This window comes from Vidua macroura, chromosome 2 (genome assembly GCF_024509145.1).
Source record: "Vidua macroura isolate BioBank_ID:100142 chromosome 2, ASM2450914v1, whole genome shotgun sequence".
Lineage (NCBI taxonomy): Eukaryota > Metazoa > Chordata > Aves > Passeriformes > Viduidae > Vidua > Vidua macroura.
Window position 1 is genome coordinate 99,801,862 of NC_071572.1, and position 26,895 is coordinate 99,828,756.

The 26,895-nt window shown below is 40.2% G+C and overlaps 1 protein-coding gene across 2 annotated transcripts; it reads right to left on the minus strand.

The window, feature by feature from the left end:
* Positions 1 to 755: 755 nt before the first annotated feature.
* On the minus strand, positions 756 to 26,895 carry ITM2B (integral membrane protein 2B). Of its 2 annotated transcripts, none has more exons than XM_053971336.1 (6): positions 26,695 to 26,895; positions 9,822 to 9,950; positions 7,965 to 8,168; positions 5,895 to 6,005; positions 2,609 to 2,759; positions 756 to 1,482 (listed from the first exon to the last, which is right to left on the minus strand). In XM_053971336.1, exons 1-6 carry the CDS (start codon positions 26,791 to 26,793, stop codon positions 1,394 to 1,396), a joined length of 783 nt encoding a protein of 260 aa, XP_053827311.1. In that variant the 5' UTR covers positions 26,794 to 26,895; the 3' UTR covers positions 756 to 1,393. The 2 variants fall into 2 exon arrangements, with proteins under 2 accessions (XP_053827311.1, XP_053827310.1); XM_053971335.1 differs by having other exon boundaries at positions 7,965 to 8,171.

Sequence of the window (26,895 nt, forward strand, 5' to 3'; positions counted from 1 at the left end):
AGGAGACAAGTCAGTTCCCATGTCATGGAAGCTCTCAAGTGCATCTAGGGGGAGATTTTTCAGCCTTGTTTTTTTAATGTTACTCCTTTTTTTCTGTCCTGTATTTTTTCTGGCAAACAGCTTCAAAACAGCAAGTACATCTTACTCATCCTACACATCTTACTCTGCACTCTCCCCTAGAAAAGCTGGCATTACAAGGATCCAAATTGTATTAGAAAAAAAGAAAATCAATCTTGCCTTAAGAATAGCAGTTTTAAGTGTAAATGGCACGATACAGATTAGTATTGGTGATATTTGAGCAAGCCCCAGGTTACCTGGCACAGCTCAGTGGCACAGGCTGGCAGGAACACCATGATGGGGAACAAAGGGAACGGCAAAGTCCTGCAGGTAGTGAACACTCCTGGCTCTCAGCTGGGTCAGTCTGACTCACGGCATACGCTGGATGATGCCCATCGCTTGACAAACATGCAGGACAGGGATTTCAGACATTAATAACATGTTAGATCAGCTTTGGATCCCCACTCTGATTATATGTGTTGTGGAAATACCCCTTTAGAATTTCAGCAAGCAGCACAGTTTTGCCTTTAATTGAAAAGGGACAGAGAAGCATGTTTCTCTGTTTGTATTTAATTTCTCAACTATCTATTCTATCTTTAGAAACAGCACTTCAAGTAAAATGTATCCATTTTAACTGCAGTCCCCTCTTCTTGAAAATAATACAGTAGTAAACTGGAATCCAGAAGAAAACACAAGACTTTTAGACAAACAGGTTTATAAGGTTTATTTTCCATTGCACATACATGGATTATATACAAGTTAGTAACATAAGTTACTTCTTAATTTTCTAAAAGATTGTTACAGCAAACACTTGCCATTTTAAAACATCAAGTCAGAAATCAATCTCAAAAAGGTAAATATGACAATATTTTAAGAACAAAACAAATTGCACTTGGTTAGGAGAGTCAAATACAGGTTTGTCTATATGCTGTAACAAACTATATAGCAGGTAATATTACAGTTAGAAGTAGCTCTTGCAGTCCATTTGTACATTAATAATTTTTTTCAATTTTGCTTATTTAAAAACTGGTGGATATTTCGAAGATTTCTTCTTCTTCCTAGTATTTGAGATTCACATGAGATGCACTAGCAACTAAGTCTTTATACAGTTCCTATTCAAATATAAGAAGAACACCACACCTGAAAATAAGGAGAAAACTAAAACATATTGATTTTACATGTATCATGAGATGAGAAGTATGGAAGGTGTGTTCAGCAAGAAAGCCCTGTCCACTACTTACATAAAAGAAGATTTTTAAAAAGAATCACTGCACACAATACAAAGGGTGGGGTCATACTGTACTTTTTAAATCTCCTGTAACAGTACTATTCCTCATTACTGTTCACAGATGAGTGTTTCCATAGCAAACTTGTTCTCAAAGTGTCGAATCTTTCGGCAGTTGATGGCTTCACGCTTCTGAATTCCTGTTGTATTGGTAAAGAACAGAGTGTCAAGAGAAGAAGGGCTGAGGTACATCAGAGACAGAAGTTTTACATTTGCTATGATAAGATGTCACCAGAAATCAGAACTACCCCTCTCCAATCCTCCCCTCCAACAAAACACACACAGGCACACACTGAGACGTAGAAAAACAATTAGCAGGGAATGATCCTGAAAGTGTGGTGAACCAAATTCCAGTACTGGTTTAGTGAAAACCAAGCTGCCGAAACCCTCCACTGGCTAGTTTTTAACTCAGATCAGTTCCCAATCTCCCTCTCTGTGCATCTGTAAAAATGCTTGTAGGGACATTTATTACTACAGGATAAACATACTAATTTTTTAATTGGATTTTGCTATTAAAACCTTTTCATTTTCAAACATCAATCTAAACTGGTTTTATAAATTGTATTTCTTCTCTTTGTTTTCCCAAGCAGTCAGGTCTCACAACATGACAGAAGCAATTAAAATGCTTTGGTGTGCACTTGCACACCACATGCAGATTACACAACAGCAAGAAATCAAACAACCAAAAAGCAAAAAAACCAAAACCACTAAAAAGCAAATCCAAGTAACATCTAAATGCAAATTTTAAGGCAGTATTTAATAGTTCTTCAAGACTCTTCCAAATAATGTTTTTCAGCCATTTTTCCATAAAAAAGTAGCATGCACTATAATTTTCCTATGAAGACAAGCTCTTATTGACATTTCACTGACACAAATAGGAAGACACGTAACAATGTATAGATGGCTTTAATGACAAAAAGAACCCGCAATTCTGTACTTGGACTATAAGGCTAAAGCTTCTCCTATATCAAAGACTTTTCTTTGGTTCAGGGTGGGTGGTTTAGGGTTCAAGACTGAAGAAGAGCATCAATGACAGCCTGAGCTCCACAAACACACCCATGCACACACACGAGACATTTTGGCACTCCTAGGTCATGAGGACCTCGAGCACTTTTGCACCATGACACGACTTATTTCCACACCTACACAAGAAAATAGCAGACACACTGAGGCCCACAGAGCGGGTCAGTGCAATAAGCAAGCCTTGCTTTAATTAGAGTCTTCTTTGAACACACCAACACACCAGACTGCGGGAGGAGCGTTTACCTTTCATGGCTTCCTTGCGCTGTAGTTTGTAGGTTTCCTTGCCGCGGCAGAGGCGGTAAATAAAGAATCCCAGCTGATCCACATTTTCAATGCGATCAGTAACAATCATCTGCTCATGAATCAAATAGGACTGAGGCAAGTATGTTCCAGCCTGTTGAACAAAAACGTAACAGCTCTGTCAAAAGCCATCTCTTCATGATCTGAGTACACAAGAAACACTTTGCAGTGTTTTTCTTCAACGTATATTTGAATTATTTCAAAATACGTGTTATCCACTGACTTTTATTCTAAATGTGCAAACTTTACTACAGTACAGAAACACGTAACAATTACATGCAAAAAGGTCACAGAACTTCCATTGCTGCAAACACCCACTGCTGTCCTGCTACAGTAACATCAGCCTCCAGCAGGTTTTGTTTTTTTTTTTTTTTTTTCCTAGGGGTACCCACTGTCACAGGCCAGTTCTGAAATGATCATCCAAAGTTTTCACTTAATTAGTAACAGCCCACCAGACCTCAGTGGGAACAACACCCAAGCAGGAGTTGGCAGAACCATGATCCACACAGAGATACTCTGGCCGATGAAGCAGATCAGCTGCAGTATAGTCCAGCTGCAGTCCATGGGGTTGGGAAGCCTTGAACTTATTCACAGCATGGGTCACTGCTCTCAAACCAAAGCCAAGACAAGACCATCTATCCCTGCAAGTTATTATGGCAACTCACACAGCTGTTTATGTGGAAAGCTATTGCAAATCAAAGTGGGACATCAGGTGTTTCAATGCAATACACTGAAAAATGGGAGAGCCACAATGTCTCTCTCCCTGCAAAGGCTTCCCAAGTCCCTCCAGTATTATTCTGTCACAGATGAAATGATGGAGGAATCTGGCTCTGTGCACACCTCACTGTACATGGCTGAAGATACACAGACTGCCAGCCAGTTTTCTAATACCACCACTATTAAATAATCATCTATTTTTAAAAATATTAAGAAATCTTGCTAAGAGTGGTTCTAATCTATAGCAACGTGAAGGTGTTCCTTGCTTTTAAAATGATCAGTTATTGTGAAAACAAATTCAGATTCTGTTGTGAAAGACCCCTGTATTTTTTAGCGACAATAAACAACTTGACATTTCTGAAACAAGATCATCTTTTCAGTTCCAGTGACATGTTGAGAAGCTGATTAAATGCTATTATTCCCAGTAAAGAAAGAAAGGTCTGCATAAAATTCACTTTAAATTTTGCATTAATGAATAAACTATGAATATTTTCTTCAATATATACTATGAGGAAAACAACAGCAACTTTTTTCCTGTAAGTAACAGCGTAGCAAACATCACTCTCCCAAATTATTCCATTCATTATTTTGTAATTAAATCCCTGCAAATTACTGCATCTTAACTCCTGGTCTCTCGAATCTCAGGAAGGAGCCCTGAGGGAGTGCCAGAGCACACCAGCAGTGCAGGGCACTGGTAGGATGGCAGCAGTGCTGAGGACTGCACTGGGGGTCCTCAGCCTGCAAGGGGTGGGGGGCAGCCTGCAAGGACACTTCTGGGCTCGTGCCCTCCAAACCACGGGACCTCCCAGCCCATCCTGGACCCAGCCTTCTCAGTCCTCCCTGGGTAGGACAGGAGGAGAAGAAACTCAGTGCAGGAATCTCCTCTGCCCAGTTGCTGCAGGAGCAATTACCCAGCACTGGGATACGGCATAGCCCCAAATATCATTTTTGAGACATCCTGTGCACTGTCTACAGTTAAAATTAGCCAGTTGGCCCAGCAGTGGGAATGAGGTGGATGAACAAATATATCTAGGTTTCAGTTTTGTTTCCCAAAGAAACAAAGGAGGCCTTTCATGTCTGCACACTGGAGCCAACTGTATCAATATGCAGAAATGTTGAACTTTAGGCTAAAATTATAGTGTTTCTTAAATATCAGAACAGCCCATGTTCCTCCATGTACATAAAATACCCTCTGCATGTATTTAGAGCTCATTTTAGTGAAACTAACACATTTATTTCATACATTTTTTTTGCTGGTGCAACCAGTATGACTGCAGGACAGTATTTACTCTCTTTATGTATCTGCAGCATAGTTTTCCAAATTCCAGTTACAAACCTTTAGCCTGATTTTCTGTGACATCAAATGCCCACAGCTTTTTGTTAATACAATGAGAATTAAGCAGATGTCTCTTAAAATTAGGGCACCCACTGTTGGGGACAATGATCAAAACTGTTTGCTTCTGCACAGATTTTCAGTTAAATGCGTGATGCCTGGTTATCCTCTTACTTGTAAACCAAGCACATTTGATTCAGTACTAAAGACTAACTAGGAAATTAACAGATTTTAATGGTGGAATTTGTGTGATCTAAAAATGGAAAGAAAACAGCACAGACAAAAAAAAAAAATGGGGTCACTGAGTTTTACAGACACCACATTATTCTTATGTACAGGAAATGAAAATGTGGTTAAATAGCCAGTCTCAAAATAGGAAGCAAAAAAGCAGCAAAGGACTTACTTGTAGTAACTTTTCATATGATATTTATTTATACATACAAACCACTCAGAAATGACTAAAATGTTTCCTGGAGTACTAATTCCAAAGCCTTTTTTGAAAAATGCAAACTGAGAGATGTTGTAACTGTTCTGAAGTTACAAAAGCTAGGTAAAATATTTAAACATTCTCCCCAAATCTTAGACACATTTCATCAGCTCTCTTCCCTACTGACTATTTTGCTGTTCTGTGAAGAAACCAGAAGGCCAGAACCCAAGGTAAATACTATTTAAATCTGCAACTGAAAGCATACATTATGTAAAGTGCACAGCAGATCCAACACATCTCATGTGCATCACCCACAAGCCACTGGATCGAAGCGGGGGCCAGCCCTAGACTCTAAACAATGCCCCTGTTAAAAGCATTTCCCGCTCTTATCTACTCCATGCCTCTCAGCTAACAAGTCTTAGTCCATGCTTTATGGAAACTTCAGTCACAAGGGATTATAAATTAAAAAACACAGACTACTATCAAAGAGTCCAGCTACACCACATTTACATGATTTTGTCAGCCAAATCTATAGCACTGAAGAAAATCAGATTTTTTTGCCTTCCTCTGAATTAATGAATCCTTCATGATTGTAGATCATTGTCTAAGTAGGTTACAGACTTTTTTTCTCTTTGCAAAGACCTCTAGCAATCATGTGCCTTTTGTGAATGTCAGAGTTCTGCAGAAGGGAAAAAACCCAAACTTCTACTTGTTCCTGTCTTAAGAACAAATTACTTGTGATTTAATCATACCTTAATATTGATGAGCAGCTCCAGGAAATTTTTTGGTGGCATAACAACTGAAGTGTTCAGAGGAATCACATAGCACTTATCCAGGCTAAGGTCAAGATAGGCAGTGAGTCTCTGTTGAGAAAACATTTATTTTCATTAAAACAACAAGAAGATCAGAAAACTGACAAACAGACGTTGCTGAACTGCTATTGCCTTGTGCTGTTCTTCAAATTATTCTTTTGTTCACTGTAAAGTCTGTCCAACAAACTCCAACCTTAGGGCAAGTAAAAGCACAAGTAAAGGGCAGACTTGATGAGAGTTTATATTTTCAACAGGGATTTGGGCAAGGCAGCAGGCAATGAGGAGCTCAAATGCACCAAGCAAGGAAACTACAAAGGTGTACCTGAGCTGTTATGGAAACAAGTACAGCATTCATTTATGCCTAGTGCCTTCATTGTGAAAAAACAGGGCTCTAATCTTCATGCTTTTATATTTTGTTGTAGTTTAAAAGAGGAAATGCTGCTCTAAGAACAAAACACAGAAGGAAAATAAAATTGCTACAGATAATACAACAAAAGTAATTTTAGGTTCCAAAAATACGACTGACTTGCAAGGTTAATGATTATTCATAGCAGAATTATTATCTTTATACAGTACCTGAATGGCAGAATTTGCCATTAGTTGATAAAAAGCTCAGGGAATTACCCTGATGAATCCTGTAACCCTGTTCACTGAGCTGTGTTTTACTGCACCTGTTCTTGCTAAAGAAGATGTTACGTCTAGCTGCTGAAAGCTCTGAGGCTGTGTATTGTATATAAAATACTGAGCACCAGGGGCCCAACAGATGAAATAATGCCAGGACAGCAATCATCAGTGCAGCTAATCTCATTAAATGGAGCAAGTGCTGTATCTATGGCAAATGACCCTTGCACTGACCTTTAGAGCAAAGCCTTTAACTTATTAAATCAAAAAGTAAATTTTTAATATTATATTGTTCTTACGTGCTTCTTAGATGCTGCTTTCTTTTTTTCATTTTCCAGTTTTCCCTCTTTAGAGTCTTTATTCTAACTCTTAACAGAAGGTCCCTAAATATATTCTGAAATATTATTTGAATTACATAGTTTGAGCAAGCAATGTTTTCCTCCAAATCTGGCAATGAATATTTGACAGATAGCACTTTAAACTCCTAAGTTTGCATAAAAAATAGGACACTTCCCTATTCTTTTTCAGCTTAGCTTAAAAAAAGCTGTTCAGCGAAGTCTTCAAATGTTCAGAGATTTAGCTTCCTGAAAACCAGCTGTACAACATTTCACTGCCATCAGACAGCTCCAACCATGCTGATACAGAAAAGGAAGGCTTCTAATTGTTTTACAGCTGCTCTTAACACTGAGAGCCGTAGGCCTGTCAAGTGCCTTAACAGAATTTTATTATCATGATTCCTATCAATCAAGTTTATATCTCCAAAAAAAAAGAAGATAGCTTTGAAACCCTAGTTCAGTGCCTCTAGGAATCGTAGTAGCCTGTGGTGCACAAAGAAATTAAACTTTGGCTTCCTGTGGTTATCTGGAAAATGAGCTCTCTTCCATGGTCCTTCTCCTTCTGCTGCTGCTTTGGAGGTTTGAGCTATGCTAGGAGAGCACCTCTAGGAGTGCTTGAACACACCCAGTGACGTCAGATGCAATCAGCCCCTACAAGCTGATGTCAAAGCTACCTCAGCCCTTTCCAAATTTCTCTTGGCATCACAGCAGTTGGTCAAATTCTGGCTCAGTTGATTCAGCAGATCAAGAACAATATTCTCTTTCGTTTCTCATACTAAGGACAGCAAATAGAGCCAAGATTTTTCCCTTTCCAAAAACAGAATTGTATTTGCAAATGGTGGTTTGCACACTACCTGATGATGACTACATTGTGCTGTACTTTATGCCCAGTTAATAACTGCTTGCAGCCTGCTGCTGATCAAAACATTTCTGCTGCCTCCTCCACCCCTCTGCTTTCCCCCACCATAACAAATGAGCATATTTATCAGGATGACTGAGAGGGAACATTTTTCAAGTTTTAAATGGTTTCAACTTCTTCAGACATATTTCTTACCCGGTGGAAGTCGTGGACGATATCAGCAGGATCGCTATCAGCAAATTCAGGGACTGGCACACTGATAAACTCAACATCTTCCTCCTCCAGGATCTGAATATTTTGCTCAATTGTGTGGTAGCGAGCAGTCTGAGCCTCTGCCCCAGCCTCAGGTAAACTTAAGCCATCTTCAATGTACTTTATTCCACAGAAATACACACCACCCTGCTAAAAATAGTAAACAACCCAGCAACAAAAAGATCAGTAATGGAGAAGTTTAAAAGTAATATTCTCTGAAGAAAAACTTGTCAGACTAAATGAATTTTTTTGCCTTTAATTTGATTCATACACCAAAGCAGGAGCTAGCTGCTGTCTACAACAGGACCAAAAAGGTAAAAAGAGAAATTGAAATAACTGATTTGTGTCCTTCTGCCACAGTAACGTGGCAGGCTACCTAAGTGAAGTGCAAAATACAGTTCTGAGTCAGAGAAAGTCATGTACCAAATTTACACACCAAATAGTTTTAGAAATATAGAACTCTGCATATGCACATGCCATCAAAATTTTACGCTGAAAACGTGTCTTCAGTGCAATGTCAGCTCAATTCCTGAATGTTTCTTTTAACGCAGATCTGACTCATAAACATGCAGCACATGTTTGAACTAAATGGCACTTCCAGTTTCATCTCACTGGCAGGTGAAAGGTGGAGCATCCAATGCTAAGCACGGGTGAAATGTGCATTAGAAATGGCCTTCAGCTCCTCAGCTCGTTAATCCACCCACCAGGATAAGCTGTGCTGTTTAAGCAGCATGGTTGGCAACATTACTTATCCCCTGTAAATTTGGTTAATGTGATAGCCAAATAGACTACAAACTGCAAGTTCAGCTAGAATTTCTCAAGTTTAATCACTTGGATTTCCACATTAGCAGCTACAAAAATGGGGGAAAAGTAACAGTCCTGCTATCAGGGACAAGAACATGATTTTTTTATATTGTAATTAGGTGGTCAAACCAGTGGGCTAGAGAGATTCATGTTTTGCTTACCCTCTCCCTTTCTGGCTCTGTGATCTTGCAACCCCAGCAGTTTCTGAAGCAGGGAGGATGTGCTCCCACCACTTGGGCAACAGCACATCCAACACTGCCCAGTGACAACTCCCCCCAAGACAGACAGTATTTAACTCAGATCTCCCATGTTTCAGGTAAATGCTCCATTTCCCAGGCACTGCTGCCTTCACAGAGCTCCTCTTGCAGCAGTGCTATTTGTTAAAAGACTGAAAATACATTTTGTTAGAGGTCTAATCTTGTCAGTGTGGATTAGACTTGACAGGGCATGTTAAAACCACACTGACTGTGCTTTTCTCAAGTCCCCTGCAGGGCCCATATTTCTTAGCCATGTGGAGGCTAGGGAAGGGGAGAGTCGCCACGGTGCTTTCACATGCAGCTCCTTTCCTGTACATTAGCAGTACCTCATGTGTTAGGAAACCTGGGATCAAACAAGGAGGCTTTCAAGGGGTTAATCCACCTCCAGTACTTGGCATTGCAAAAGAGAAAAGAGAGTAGATAAAAATCTGGGACACCACTGGGGCTCCTAAACCCAAGTCCTATTTAGATACAATCTTTTCTCTGCAAAGTGAGGTTTTCAAAACTGTTGCTCTCCTTTATTTGCCAGCTTCACTCCTGCTTTCCTCTGCTGATAGCTAACTTCAGAGAAGGCAACACTCTGGCCTTTGGAAAACATGAAGTTTTGGAAAGAAAAAAATAGTTTACTTCTTTTGGTTTAGTCTGTTCCTCCTCTTCTAAATGTAACACAAAAAGAACAGTCTGTTGCTCCTCTTCCCACAGAGAAAAACAGCCCTCTCATAATGAGTATGTGACTTACCTGGAATGCAAAATATTTGTACAGATAGGCACCACCCAGGAACACACCAGCCAGCATAAAGGCCAATCCAAAGCACATGCACCAGCACCAGGCCCTCCTCTGTCCAACAGGCACAGCATCCTCAGGGTCCTGCAAGGTATCAGAGAGGGACCTTCAACACACTGTTCCCAAGGCAGGTAAGAGAGCAGATAATTCAGGCTCAGCAAATACAAACACTGCATCCACCAGAAAAGGCTGTATGCACTTTAGCACAAGTGTTTAGAAAACTACCTTATTTGGTAAAATTTAAAACACGTCTATTTAAATTGAGGTTTAGTAAAACTTGTACTTTTAGTGCCATCATCACTGACTAAATCAGCCAACTAGAGAGAAAAATACAACAAAATCTCCTGAGATACCTAATAATGCACAGAATCACTTCCCAGGTTGCAGACAGAAAAATATGCATTCTCAGGCAACAGCAGATCGAGGAAGTCAACTCAAAAAGGTCAGATTCTGTTTTACCTTAGTATATGCAATATAAGTGAACCCAAGAAACAACAAAAGATCAAAGGCAGTAACAGCAGCAAAATATATCCTTTCCCATGTTGTTCCATCAGAACAAAACAGTCTTTACCACAACTTGGCTGGCAGAATAGCGAGGGTGGGAATGAAAACGATATAAAGATGCTTTGTAAGTTGTTGTTAAGGAAGCTTTCTGCTCTATCTGCTGTTCTGTAATACTGAAGGAATGACAGGATGTTTCCCCTTTAGGGCACTAGTTTGCATAACCATGCTGTCCCCACAGGCATCCTAAGCAATAAACTGCTGCTTGCAAAATCTTTCCTCTATGAGCCACATTACAATGCTCTTTCCTCCCCCAAGCGTTTGCGTTAACTCATACACAAAGTAATAAAGACAATAATAATAATAATAATAATAAACTTTAAAAATCCAGCTTTGAACTACCCTGTTCCAAGCCAAGATAATCCTGGGAAAACATCTCAATTCAAATAAATACAAAGAAATTCATTATCCCTTTTGAAACCACAAAACAGTAACGTAGAATGACGACCAGGGCAAAATCATTACAACTGAATGAACAAAAAAACACCAAACAAGAAAACTGAGGAAGAGCAGGACAGAAGCACTTGAGAAGGCTTTGACAGCCATAGTTGGCCAATGTTCTGTCTGATGCGTTGGGTCTTTTTGCTGCATTTGCTAATTAAGATGATACCTCACTTGAGCAAAGGTATGGGTACAGTACCCAGTGCCTAGGCCCAGTTAGGAAGGAATTCCCCTTATCTGGCTGAAGCAAGTCTGACACCAAATGGAAAGAGGACCCTCTCTGTAAATGGTGGGAGAAAGTGCCACTTCCTGGGGATGACTCAGCTATCCCAGAGAAGGGTAAGTAGCATTTTGGAGAGACTTACTTCTTTTCACTGATTACAGAGGGAAATTCCTTGGTTAACAAAGTAGGTACCTAATTCATATGCAGCTAAAATTAAGTGATGTGAAACCCACCTTTTACAGTACACTGCAATTACCTTTCATACAGAAGTGGCAATGTAGCTTCTTTCCCAGGCAACGGCTGCCAAAATCTGATTCAGAACTATTTAGAGTCAAACTGAAGATATTTCACACATTTTAATTTACTTTACCTTGCTAAATACCATAGTAAATCAGATTGTGAAATCTCCATCTTTGGAGGTTTTCAAGACTCAACTAGAGAAAGCCACGGCTAATCTTGCTTTGGCAACCATCCTGTTTCTAAAGGGAGGCTGCAGCAGATGACTTCCAGAGGCCCCTTCAAACCAGCATTTCTGGGATACATCACAAGGCAAAGTGAAATCAGCAAAATAACATTCGCTGTGGACTGAAAAGACACAATGTAAAGACAAGAAACAACTTTTTAACACTTTTATAGAGTACCAATTATTTAAGAAATTCAGTGTAAAAAATTACAGGATTACTAGCTGCCTGATTTTTAACCTGGCTCTTTGCAAAGACTGAGAATAGGACATAATACCCATGCTAATCTAATTAACTCTCAGGTCCCATTGAGAGTCACTGTGGATTCTTCTATAAATCATCTCAATTATAAATCTAAACCAGGTAAACCAAGGATTTTTATTTTTATGTTGCCCTGTATCATTAGGTGACTATTTCCCTAGGTATTTCAAAGCATACAGGACATCTGATTGAAACTTTTTGTAATAGTTGTCACTTAAACCTTGCTAAGTTAATGCCAAAAAAAGGGATAGTAAACTGCCTTTGGAACACAATAGTAAAGAGCATAAAGAGTATCTTTATTCTTTCCTAGACCTGTTTTCATCCCCCACACCTTTTTAACTTCAACCAGAATTCTCCATTAATGGAATAAATGCCTCTTCCATTGTTTTCATTATTTTTTAAGTCCAAAAAGACTAAGAAAACATGCACCTGGGAAATGGTGAGGAAGGCAGAGTATGAACACCTACCTGGAAATGGGGGTTAATGTCAGCTCAATTTTCCACAAGCCACCAAAATAATCAGAAAAAAAGAAAGTAACTTTTACTCTTTAACGATGTTAGGCGGAACCTGAAGGACAAGTTTATCAGTATTCCACCTTAAATAATTTTGCTTTGATATATGAGATGACAGATGTAAACTATGGGATTAATACAACTCTTTTATCCTTTACCACCAGCTAAAGGCTATCATTATTATTTCTGAAGGTGTCCCTTGTGGCGGCACATTAAGCTATTTTGTGCCTATCATTCATTTGTCCCCAGCCTACCAAAAACAGCCCATTAAATTCAGAGCATGAGTTCAAGCCCAGTTTAGGCTCCTGCTTAGGAGAATGAAAGAAAGCACAGCACCTTAGCACAGGTAGAACCTGAAATTGACAACACTGAAAAGATTTTATGCTACTGAAAGAGAACAAAGAATTGACTTCCTAGCCTGAAAACTAAGTACATTGTCACACAGTTTAAAACCAGCTTAAATTAAAATATTATAAATAATTTACTGAAGCCAAATTATATATGTAGCTGACCCATGGCTAAGCTCTCTAAGCTTTTGTATTGTTGCCATAACAGCTTCGTTTGGGCTGTATTGACCCAAAAGAATAATTTGTCCCTTGCTATAAAAATCTGACCCTCTGCACTGCAAAAGAAGGAAGTGCAATGGATGCTCAACCTCCTTCCAGGTGACTCATGTTCTGAAAAAAAACCCATTAAGTGAAAGCAGATCCCCACTAAGAGGGACAGTGCTGAATTAGCGCTTCTCCCCATATGGTTACAGCTGCACTTTGTTCCCCGGCAGCAGCGTTGACTTCTGAAGCCAGAGCACAACATGAGACTGCAGCCTCAATGACTAATTTTTCTCTAGGCCAGCTTTCCACTGCCAGAGGTATCTCACAAAAGAAAGCATCATGTACTTGAGGTGAACACTGACCTCTAAAAATACGCCTCTCTACTTCTGTGAGCAGTAATAAATAATTACTGTCCTGGTCCCTTTCTTTCCTCTCTTCTGCTTCATCCCTGCCCCATGTACTTTCAACTCTCTTGTGAATCCTCAGCCTTAAGGTGATGCCACAAAATTCATCTATGCAAAATGCCTTAAGAGGAACTGGATGCAGGCCCCAAACTGGCTTGTTTCCCTTGATTGTTCTAATTGGAAAACATTTGATTAGCCTATTTCCCATGGATAAGACATGAAACACAAGCATCTCTCTGCCTCTTGTACACTAAATCCTACAGTGCTGAAATTAAATGGTTCAGGACTTCCCAACCCGAATAGCATCAAGCTCTGCAGTAACAATTTCCTCTCAGACAGAAAACAAGTATTAAATTCTCTATTATCTGAGACTAGCAAGATTCAAATCTAGGGTCTTCTCAGAAGGAAGTGATAAGTTTTCAGAACAGGTCCCTTCATTGGTGACCACTGCAGTGAACGTAAAACTGCTCTCTGCCTCCTTACTAAAACCATGAAACACTTGTCAGATGGGCACATGATACCACAAACTATCAGAACATTCTCAACTACAGAGAGATGTGCACAAGAACATTTTAATGACAATTAGCATTTACTGTTCTGCAGTAAATTAAAAAAAGAAAAAGTTAATAACCCCATAAACTTGCAAACAGTATCAGTTATTAATGGCTAGTGGCCATATATTCTCTTGCTCTTTTCAGTTCAATTTTAATGCTACCCTTTTTTTTTTTTCTTTAATAAATTCTGTATTTTAGAATGGCCAAATTCATGTTTGGGGTAATATCACAAATGTATTCTAAGAAGCTCCAATGCTGAGCCACAAATGTATATAATTAGACTTGATAATTACTTAGATTTTCCCCTTGTGGGTTTTTGTACATAGTGGAATATAATTGCTTTAACATTATAAAAGTAAAGCAGTCTGTAAACTTACAAGGCATATGTCTAGTTCATATTAAAATGAGTGAGAAGATTATCAGACCTTGCTCCTTTGCAGAATTTAAGGACACATCTATCTAAACCAGATATGACGGACAACATTCTGTGAGAAGTCCAGAATACTGTATGACTGCTGGACAGCTATGCAAAAGATAATGTCCCAAATTTAAAAATAGATAAGATAGCAATAAAAATAATTATGGGAGGGGGAAATGTCTTTTGGAATGAAGAGTCTTTGATCCACAGAGAAACCAGATGCAGAGCATTACTGAGTATTACAAACATTACTAAAAATGTCTGCAGCATAATACACAAAACATCCATAATTATGCATGTGAGAATAACATTATTACATATACACAAACACATATATAAAAGCTTACAGTTTATGTGGGTAGAACTGGCTGTAAGCTGTTCAGAACAGTTTTTCCTCCAAGGTCCTCTGTGCGCCACTTAGCTCACATGGACGGACAGAACACAGTGGGTTTCCTGAAGGCAAATATTGACCAACTGCAGCTTTAATTTGTGGAGCGGGAAGAAGGGAAGTTAATGATGACTCCCTAGAAGTGTTTTTTAATGAGAAAAGCTAAAAAGTCTTTAAATAAAATACTGACCAATAGCTGTATAAACTGAATTCTGTTGGTCAGGCTCTCCTGCTCTGACTTGTAAATATGACATCTGTAGAAAATCCTCACAAAAGAAAGTCAATTTAAAATGAACTTAATTTAGAAAGAGCTCTGCATTCCTTCAATGGTATTCCTGCCTGAAGACTGCTCCAAGCCTGGTATTCTATTTATTACTTGCTGCAGATGGGAAATTAAGGCAGGCTTTTGCAAGACTCCTCACTTGGCAGATGCTACAAATCTGGAAGGCGATCATACTGATCTGCCTCTAAAACAGCAATTCTATGCTTACTAATAAAATTAAATTTAAAATTTAAGTACAATCATCTTTTAACTTGCTAGCTGGGAAAAACCACTCTATATACAATAGATGCTTCAGAGATTTCTTGCTTGTCCAGGAAACAAGCTATGGCTGTTTATATGCAGTTGATACCTGAACATTGCAAGTGCCAACACTGCCTGTTCTGCCAGTTCTTCTGTCACGATGGACAGAGACTTGTCAATCGGACCAAAGGCTCTCTGCCTAAGGAACAACATGAAAACACGACCTTAGTTGTGCTGCTGTTCACTGTAGTCACGTAGCCTGAATAACCAAGGAGATAAATCAATTAGAATTATCCATTAGGCAGTTGGTACTATTAGCCTCTTCTTCTATTTCTTGCATCTGTATATGGTCTTTGAAATAGTATATACAAAATCTTTTAGACAGCACTGGGAAATTCAGAAGTAAGAAGAAACTGAATTCCAGGAGCTTTACAAGTTCAAAGTCCAAGGTTGTTTTAATTGGTTGAATATTATCTTTGACGAAATAATGGGGGAGTCTTATTAAAACATACAGTGTCTGTCAAATGACTCATTTCATTGTTCAAACATCGTAACTATAACAGAATAAAAACATCAGTATAAGCAGCCAGCTCAAGGTCATCTTAGAAGGGTAATGAGAGCTGGTGGGTAGGAAGGTAGCTGTAGCTGCATGTATTGGGAGAGACAGAGGTGAAAAGAGAACAAAAATTGGAAAACAGGCAAGAGTAGGGGAGCAAGAAATAAAACTCAGAAACATGTTGGAACATGATGAGTTCAAATTTTCTGCAGGAAGTAAAGGAAAATTACAACTGTAAAGTGAATGTTAAGGACAGGAATCAGCAGTTCATCCACAGCTATGTGATAGAGGGAGAGCAAAAGAAACATGTCTTGAAGAGTAATCCAGCAACTCCTAACCAACATGAGTAATCCTGATTTACCTAAACACTGCCTTCATTTCTGAGATAAGAGACTGCAAAACCTGATGGCAGTCAACAATTAAAGAGCTGGTAAAGACTCTTTACTTTTACTCTCTGGTAAAGAAATGGGTAAAGAAGGAAAAAGCCTGTAACTATTCAAATTGCTGTTTTGGTTAAATTTTGGACTAGCATTAAGATGAATCATTGTTAGCTCTGGTCTTACATGGACTAGAAAGTGACAGGGTACTTAAATGGCCTGGAAGTTGTATTTTTAGACCACGCAAAGACTTCTTTTCAGGTGATTCACCTGCACTTTTGACTATCCTCATCTCAGGCTGTCTACAGCAAATGTACAACTAACCACACACTGTATTTGACTGTTTTCTTCAAGCGGTGTTTCCCAGATTGTTCCTCTTCTCTGTCCAGTTTCAAGTCCTACCAGCTTCCTTCTCTGGGCACTTATCCTATGTCTATGCCCCCTGTATCTTTCCCCACCCAAAGCAGAGCTCTCCAGTATCTGCCACAGGCAGAGTAACTGGGCACATCTTATCTCCATTTCCTCCCTTCACCGTTGCCCTAAGATAAACCAGTCATCGCCACCCTCTGGTGAAGAGGAGCTGGGCTACGGCCACAGCACTTTGGTCTGCCACATCAACCAGCACGGCACTCCTGTGGCTCTTGGCCTGCATTTTCATTGCAAACTGTCAGGGCAAGTACTGCCCTCCTGAGTCTTCTTCTGTACAGATATATTAACACTACAGGACCTTAATATCATCTTATACTCCTACTGAACATGACAAACACTTCTTTTACTTCATGACCCCAAACACTGGCATAGCTTGCCCAAGGAGACTGTGGAGCCTTTTATCCTTGGAGATACTCAGAAGCTGACTGGAGGTGGTCCCAAGCAACCAGCTGCAGGTGGTCCTGCTAGAGCAGGGAAGTTGGCCCAGATGACCTGCAATGTATCACAGACATTCTGTGATACACATCTGCAGTTTTTAAGTAACACTAATACTATAGAGGATGAAGACTAACAAATAACTCTAACCACTTGCTTCATTTAAGAAAAAAAAAAAAAAAAAATCAGACTTCCAGGAGTGTTGGGTCTGTGTGGGTCTGTGCTAGACAAGTAATAACGCTCCACACATCCTTTACTTCACTTTGGAGTTTTATCATTCTTCTCCCTTCTCCCCACTCCCTGCCATGAAAACTTCAACAAAGCCTACAACATTTGGAAAATGTCTTGCCTCTAAATGTCTGGATGCTCAGGGTGGAAATCAGATTTAGAAAATATATTAATATTGCTGAATTTGTCTACATATTTTCATAAACTGGAATGACGGAAATTTGTTCTGCATTCCAAACTTAGTTTTCTCATATAATTAAAGGAAAGAGACGTGTTCTGGTGCAAGTTTGCAAGTGATAGACCAAAACATGCAGGTTGAAAGCCTGCACAGGTATCTGGAAAGAGGGATTAATTTTTTAAACAAAATCCCTCAAGCCTAAGAAGTCATATGGGACATTCTTCAGAATGCACTTTGCTCTCAGGAAACAAAATCACCACACTCTTTAAAGTTACAGCATACCAAACATGGCATTTCATTAAACTGTCCAATTTTGAAAAATGCTTAGTTTTTAAACATTGCCAAAATAAAACCTTTAGCCACCTGCACTTTTTGACCTACAACTGACTTACATTCTACTATACTCACAAAAACTACACAAAATCAATCTATAACTTTAATGAAGTATTTCTTTCATCTTTATCCTGAATGAGATCAGTGTTTGAAAACAGGAACTTAGAAGGTTCCTATTCCACTTTAAATGGATCAATACTAAATTATCTCTTTGACCTTGATTGTTTCAATCCCTGTTTCTACCTTACCCTGCTCACTTATATCTGAAATTTATTTTTTCCTATGACTGCCTGATTCTCAGACATCAATATGATGGAACGCTATGTGAATTTAACCTAGATTTCTCTCAAGGCTATTTTCCCAAGTGGCGTTGACTCTTTCACCCAAGAGATCTCATTAGCATGCACATATGCACCACTGAGCCTCGGAATTTAATAACTCTATTCCCAGTTCAGCCACAGATGGTATGTCATCTCAAGCAAGTTACAAAGGCTGTGTCTCAGTTTCTCTCAGAAGTAGAATCCAGCATCACAAAACCCACTTGTGAGGTCTGTAGTCCTGCTTCAAAGGAGGGCAAACTCTGAAGCCTGTCTAGGTTGCTCAGGGCTCTTGACCAGTCAAGGTTTGAAAACCGCTAAGACTGACACTTCAAAGCTTCTCGGGGCAATTTCCTCAGCAGCATTCAGTTCTCCTCAAGACTGAAAAATATTTTGCTTCTATCAGTCAGAAGCTCTCTTTTTTAAATTTATGACCACTGTCTTTTCAGTCACCTCCCCAGGCACTGGGAGGCTGCTGTGAAGTCCTCCCTGCGGCAGTTTCATCTCTGGGTTGAACAAGCCCCACTCCCTCGGCCGCTCCTCACAGGGTGTAACCTCCAGCCTCTGGCTATTGCGGTGGCCCCTGCTGGACTCACACCAGTTTGTTGCTGTCTTTTTTTGGATCAGACATCTCTCAGCCTTCAGTGATGTCAGTGACTAGTGTCCAGCTGACTGTCCATCAAAAGCCCTGGGTCTTTTTCAAGCAGAGCAACTTCCCAGCCTGTGTATCCTGATGGCTGGGATGAGTCTCCTCCAGGTACAGGACTTGACGTTTGCTATTTCTGAAACTCATGAGATTTTATTCAGCCCATTACTGTAGTCTGTTGAGGCTCTTGTAAATGGCAGCCCTGTCCTCAAGCACATACTCTGCTAATACATGTATTAGTGAATTAGAATGCAATAGTACCTGAACAGCAAGCACAGTTCTCCGAGTGGAAACTATTCTATATGCAAATACAGAATAGCATTTAATTGTAGCAGTTATGAGTATCAGCACAGGAGAGCTGACCTTGGAAGGCTGATGTTTAATTATGCCCTCTTTCTAGACAAAACTGTTGTAACAATCTGAAGGGCTTCACTGCAGGTAGACTATTCCAAGTCTGAAGTGGAGCACACACTCTAGTGCCCAGCACCCCGCAGCATCACACCCTGCAGGATCACAGACCTGGACAGCGTTCAAACACCTCACCAAGAGCTTCCCAAAACTGCCAATCTTAGGCAAGACAACTCACTGCATTGTGCAGCAGCCTCCGAGTTGTGTTTGGCCTCACAACCTTGCAAAAGCTGCTGCATTTTCAAATGTGTAAGGGCAAGGGTTTTCTATTTTTGTGTAGGCTTTATCTTTTAAAATAAATAAATAAATAAATAAGCAGGCCTTAGTGATTCAGCAACTATATGAGATCCACCCCAGAGATCACTGACCCCTCCCAGTTATGATCTCCCCAGCCTGCTCTTTTTTCACAGTCATTCACCATCTCATTCTACCCACAAAAGAGCAGAAAGCTGCCATCAAAGCAGGAGTTTGCTGAAGACTAGGACAAAGACAACCGCAAATTAACCAAAGACTTGCATTCAAGGAACTCTACTCTTAAAATGCCTGTGGGTTTTATTTTTGTGTGTGTATATATATATGAAATTATATGTATTGCATACTTAATAATATATCAACTTTAGAAAAATATTTGTGTACACACACACACACTGACACTACATGGAAAGGACAAACAAGATACTAATTTTTTTTTCTTTCAAGATCTCTATAATAACTGTTGGACAAATATGACTTTGGCATTTTGTCATGATGAATTTTGTACAGCTGTTGCACAGAGGACCCTTGCTTGTAGATGACACATGGATCACTCAGGAAGGACCTAGTGCTTTTCTGTATGCCCGTTGTGGCCCAAACCCTACCTAGATCACATGATGTCTGCCACAAAACCATTTCTGACTTCATTGCAGTGCTCAATCTTATTAATTATCTCATTCCTTTGGTTTACCACATCTGTAAAATTAGGACAGATATCCGAATTTTATAAATTAGCATGCTTTTCATCTGTAGATTCAAAGTAATTTCCACTGAGGATAAAAAGCAGTACATAAATAGTAAGAAAATGAATGCTGTATTATTCATACAGATCAGGAGACTAAAAGCAGATAATGCTAACCTTTGTCAATCACAGTACAAGAGAAGGAAGGGAAGAAAAAAAATAAGGAGAAGAAAAAGGAATCTGTGCAATAAGTAACAAAACACATAATTACTTATCCCAGCTGTAGTTACATTTTTTAAATGTCATAATGTTTTTGGAAGTGCAGAATAAAGAATATTTAAAATTACTAGGACTTAAAAATGCATTATTTGTATTTGAAGGTATTTTCTGAGGGTCACAGAGAGGACTATTTTCTTTTTATGAAGAGCTATCTGATGCCTGTAGCTACTGGCTAGAAAATATATATAAAGCTGACAAATATTCCAAAACCACAACTGCAGAACAGTTACCTGAAAACATTACTGGAGGTAAGTATGCTAACCATTCTTACATGCCCCCCATCCCAAAGGCTATTAGCATCAACATTTACTAAAATGCTGATAAGAAAAAAAAAAAAGGAAAAAACCTACACAAATAACAAAGAAAATAAATCTGAAAATAGAAAATAATCTATAAAAACACAACTGTTAGGTTACATTTGCAACTTCAAACATTTCATTAAAATACTTAACAGAAGAAAAACATATATACACATTACATTTTGAAATTAAACTTTCCTTGATGTTCACATGTTGGATTAAATATTCATTATAAGGGAATGAGTCGAAATCATTTCCCTTGAAAATACTGCTGATTCCAAGAAAATTTTCTTTCAAATGATTTTCACAGGAGAGCTCAGCTTTTCATTTTCATCCACATCTTCAGAAATTAACTAATTTAACTTGATCTTTTCCACTGAACAGAACTTTCATTTCAACAGCCTCTGTTTAAGTGGTATTCTTCATACTGCTATGCAACGTTAATATCTAAACTAGTTTCTTGAGGCTTATCAAAAAGAGTATTGCAACACAGAAAGACTGGAGTGAATGTAAGAGAAGTACTTCTGGCATTTACTGTAAAGATACATTACAGTGCAGGATAGTTTTTCTAGATGCTGCACTAAATAAAGCATCACCTAATTAGAGACCTTTCCATATGATGATATTAAGGGGAAAAAAAGTTCTCCAAACACATTTTTCAGGCAAGGGGTTTCAGCCAAGTAAAAGTTTGGGAAACTGAAGAGAAACTATTTAGAACTGTAGAAAGTATTCACGTTGTCTCTCTAGTCATCCCTGCACTGAGTTCACACGAGCTCTATGGTACAGCCATCAACTCTTGCTCAGTCAGCCAAAAACACGAATGATACAAACAACTGATGAAGCAGTTATCACAAAGGTCTGGCAGAACACATCCTGTTTGAAACATTAAATGTAATTCTTCTGGGAAATGGTTGTGTTTCTCAACTAAAACTTTGTATTTGTTATTCAGGTCAGGAGGTTATGAGAGACAGAAAAGGAAGTGAGATATGGAGCACTGACAGAACTCCTCTGTCCCACAGGTTCGTGCCCATTGTTGGGATGACACAAGCTCCTCCAGATCACATTTTGGATTTTGTAATTCCAAATCCCTGAACTCACTTAAAAATAGCAAGAGATTGTCAAAGGAGCACCACAAACTTTTAGAGATCTTGGTTTTTTAGTATTGTCCCAATTGCTGGCAGCCTTTAAGGAATAGCTTTAGGAGCCAAAAGTCTCAAGGCCACAGTTACCTTATGTTCAGGAAGCTGCACTACTTAACCAGTAGCACAAATTCATAATGTAAAAAAAATGAGGGGAAGGTATCAGCCAGAAGGCTTCTTTATTAGGAGAAAATTTGTGTTGTTAATGAGGGACTTTTCTTAGGAGAAGTCCCTCATTAACAACACAAATTTTGTTCAATAAAACCCATTTTACCCTAATTTATGTTTTTGGGTACCCATTCAGTCAATAAATATTCAATAAATATTCAATAAAATAACAGAACAAGCCCTGGCTACTTTTTGTGCCTGAAACTGGAGGGTTTTCATCTATGGTTTGGTGCATTTTCATTAAAATTTTAGCAACATCTGGGAGAAGGGGGAGAGAATTTACTCTGTTAGGATTTTTTACTTCTGGTCCTCTTTAAATAATCATGTCTTAATCTCCACAATGCTCTGACAGATAGCAGAAGCTGGTTGGTTGAATGACCTAGTTGCATCACAGAAAATAGAGGAAAATATAAAGACTGCTCTTTCCCCAATGGCATCTGGTGTAAGGCCTATAGAAATTTGGCTGGAGAAAGCCTATAAAGGGAATATGGGAACTCCTGAAAGAAAAAAAGAACTGAAAACCAAACAAAACAATCCTAAATCACACAGCTACAGGGACATTCCATAAAGTGTGAAAACCTGCTTTCCTGACAGCAAAATAATAAACGAATTACTATTTTTTTAGTGGATACAGTAGCTTTTGTATACATATATATGTATATAGATATGTAAAAAACTGTAAAGTGAATGCCTTTATTTCAGAAATATTTAACACCAATTACACAAAATCTGAGGGTTTTTCTACACCGCAAAATAGTGCTCACTAGTTGTTGCTGAACAGTATTTTCTAGGTGGATCCCTTCACTCTGTGTTAAAAAAATGTCAATTTTAGTATGCTTTAGGCAAGATTAAGCTAAAGAAGGCTAATTTTAAAGGTCAGAGTAATAATGTTCTTATAAGGAATAAATCCAGAAAGCTGCTGCTTTTAAAATTCTTAACATTTACACTTCTACATTGAACTCTCTGCACATGCAGTTATCCAATGGTCAGCCACCATACATATGTGTGAATCCACAGCCTCTGTGCACAAAGCTGGATGTGGTAAAGATGCACCATGTTGAGCAACCCAAAAAGAAAAAAATAGTTTTTTAAAGGGTTGCCACTGAACCTCGCAGAAGGGAGCAACATCCTGAGTCACTGAGGGCATGAAGATTTTTGGGAAGGCTTAATATACTGAATGGCCTTTATAAAATGTCTGAAGACTTCAGCTATGCTCAGAACCATCTTTGGCTCTCCAAAGATCTATTGTAGGGAGAAATGTTAAAAGACCACACATTGTTTGTTTGTTGGGAAACTGGGTCATAAAACACCCTATTGTAAAGACAATGAGCAAAATGGAAAATGAAATGTGGACCAAGACCCTTCACCAGGAGTATTCTGTATTTTGGCCAAGAATTACAGCATAGAAGTACCATCCCAACAACAAAAACATTACAACATTACAGAGTTGTAATGGTTGCCTACAGTAATTATGGAGACACTTTCACTACATGTCATAATACCGAGCAATGATTTATGCAGAGACGGGATTAGCACTCTAGATTTTTCAACTCCTTTTTAAGTAACATATTCCAAAGCCTAAGACCACTGCCTTCTGCAAAACCTTTTTTTTAAGACATTGTTTCCGTGACACATCCCCTACTCTTCTTGCCTCTTCCTGTCTTACCTTCCCTGATTAATTTCCGATTAGTATCTGCATCAGAGGTTACTGGGCAATGTTTTGCAAGATTAGAGTATTTCTATGCTGTATCATCGGCATATTTTAGCTGCAAATTCTCTTTGCTAAATCCTTGGAAGATTATGTATTTGAGAGTAATCCTGCAATGGCAGAGTGGCAATCTTCAAGGCACTGTGCTGGGAAAAGCAGCAGAATGAGACTGTCAAAGAATTAGCCCAAAAGCTCATTCCATGAATTTTTATTTTCTTGACATTTCAGAGTATTCGGCTTTATTCATTAATGTCAACTAGTTTACTAATATCTGTAGCTCAAATATTTTTAAGTTCTTGGTAATAAAATTGTGATAGTGCAATTCTGTTGAGCCGCTTCTTAGGGTCTTCCCTTCACTTAAGTCCAGAATGCCTTCCAGGACTTTGTTCATAAAAGAAAGCCTCATAAAATGTTGCAATATTTTTCATGTTTACACTTGTGATCCAGATCTAATTATTTTCCTACAGAAACAATGTAGGAGAAGGGAAAACAAATGTCCCATATATGCTGTTTTGGAGATGTGACCTTTTTCAGTCTACCAGAATTCTTTTTTCCAATATACATTCCCACACTGCCTCCAAACCTCACTTGAAGTGAAGGGCTTTCCAGCAGCAACGTGATATGAATAATGCATTTGTCAGATGTGGTTTATTTTCTTCCCTTTCCTCCAAAGAGCTGCATAGGCAATTGAAGCTATGGAAGGGTGGGGGAAGATCTGTTTCTAATGCACTTGTATTCGAGAAGGCAAAGTTCAAAGAGTGGATCTTGCACTTACCTCAAAGGTATCAAGTTTTACAACGGCCCTCAGTTCCTTTCCACCCAGCCCCCCCACCCAAAGATCTGAGAATAAGCTCGCGGACTTGAAGAATCACAGTATCTCTAGAGCTACATGGCACTGTTTGTTTCACTACTGTTAATCCTGCATGGATTGCACAGCCTGCTCTACAAAAACTACAGACAATGCTACTGTACCAGATCTGCTTTTATTGATGCTTTAAAATACAAAAGCTCAAAAAAAGCTTACTCGAGAATTTTGCACACTGTTAGGTGCAGGTTTGCAGTTCTGCAGGCAAAAGATAGAAATGTGTCAAGGAGAATGTCAAAGACTCATCCCTCAAGAGCGCTCATTTGTTTTTGGAATTTTCATCTGTACTGAGCATCCCCTCCTAGCAAGCTATTTTAGGAGTGTTTCAAGCTTCGTTCAGGCGTGTTCATCCCCTGACAGCAGTGCAAGAACTTTTAAGTAGCTACTGTGAGATCAGACCGCCTTTTGACCTGGTTAATAAATATTTACAAGTCTCATTTCTAGGCAAGGAAACCAAAGTTAAGGCAGATTTTGTATGTAATCCTCAGCTGCTAGAATTTACAGCTCCACATTAAGGAAATCATAGTCAAATGACATGCTTCCGTCAGTATCTGGATGGGGTCGGGAGGATTTGTTCCCCAGTGTACAATTAGCCAGATGTATTTTGTTTGTTTAGCAGCAGAAAAACAAGCCAAATTTGGTAGGCTATCTGGAAACAAACATCATCCAGGGCAGGTCTGGATTCCAAGGTAATAAGAAAAACCCATTTTCTGGAACATGTAGCTTGTGTCTTGCTTATGTGCTTGGTGTCAAACTGACCACCAAACCTGGGGTCAGGAAGGAATTCTACAGCTTAATCTGGGCTCAGGGAAGCCACTACTTCCTGGAGAATAGCACTCCTCCAGGAACACGAGCACCTAATGGATTTCGTATAATTGCAGGCAATCAGAGCAACAGTACTGTCTCATCTGTTGTGGCACACTGTTCTAGAGACTTAAATACTCTGGTCAGAGTTTTATCTGAAAGTGCAGTATGCTCAGTGGAAGTGTGAAATTTAACCACTTGCTGTATCAGGGAGATGTCACTAGAAGCACCCTTCTGGTTCCCATCGGCCGTGAAATGACAGTGGATTCTGCAGGTGAAGAACCTGGCCCCATCAAAATCACAGCAAAAGCTGCACCAGGGCAGAACTTCATGCTACAAACTGAACAGACACTGTCTTCCTAGGCAGAAATTCACCACAAAGATTTAGGAAATTAATAAACGCTATCGCTTTTGAAGAGCCAATCTGTTAACTCAGAGGCCTGATGCACAAGAGACTGTAAAAGCAAATGAAAACAGCAAGACACTGTTTATGTGCAGCTGGCCATTTTTCAAGTTTTCATTCCCTTTTGAAAGAGCTTAGAGCAAATTACCCTACTCCGAATTAAAAACTGGTTTTGATTACGGGAGCATAAAAATTGCAACTAAAACCCTTTATACTCTAGGCAGTTTTGCACTTCAGAAACTTTAAAAGCCGCTGGTGTTTTTTTCTTCGTTGCTTTTAGCAGAGGGGAGGCGACAGCAGCGCCCGGAGTTTGGGTGCTGTTTTGGGGCGGGGGGAGGCAGTTCTTTGTTCCTTTATTTAAGTTCCGAGGCGAAGTTCTCCGCACCACACAACCACCAGGCTCTGCGAACACGCTGCGGCATAAGCGCGGCCGAACCCCCAACTTCACCCTCCAAGCGCTCCCTTGCCCTGGAGCATCCGGGCTCCGGGAGCTCGCCAGCAGCCGGCCGGGCCCCGCCGGGCGGCCGGAGGGGATGGCAGCGGGGGGAACAGCGGGCACGACCCGCCCTCTCCTCACAACCCAGCTCCCACCGCCGGCCCAACACAGCCAGGGGGCTGCGGGAGCGGGCGCGCAGCCGGCCCCGAAAGCCGAGGTGGCCGCGGTCTACGCGCTGTACGGGCTAACAAAAAAAAAGCCTCCAGAACAAAACCCCAACAAAAACCTCCAACGAAACAAACAGAAAAACGGAGCCACCACAGAGATCCCCGGAGTCGGGAGAAGCGGAGCCGAGAAGCTCGCCCTGTCAGCCATTTTAGAAGCGTGAGCCGATGGGGCGGCGGGGCGCACCGCCGCGCAGCCTCCCCCCGACCCGCCCGGGGGCCATCGCCGCGGGCAAGGGGCGTACAAAGCACGGCAGCGTCCCCGCCGCGCTGCCCTCCCCGGGCAGCCCTGCCGAGCGCGGCGGAGCGGAGAGGAGCGCCCGGCGCCGGGGGCCCCGGAGGGTCGGTCCCACCGCCGCCCTCACCTTGGCGTCCGGCGGCAGGATCAGCACCTGGCTGTTCTCCTCCTCCTTCTTTGCCGCCTCCTTCTGCGCCAACGCAGAGTTGAACGACACCTTCACCATGGCCGGTCCTCAGCGCCCCGCACGCAGGAGAACGAGGACGAAAAGCAGCCCGCACCGGCGGAGCTTCGCGGGCTGTCCCCTACCTTGCCACCCCCCCGCTGC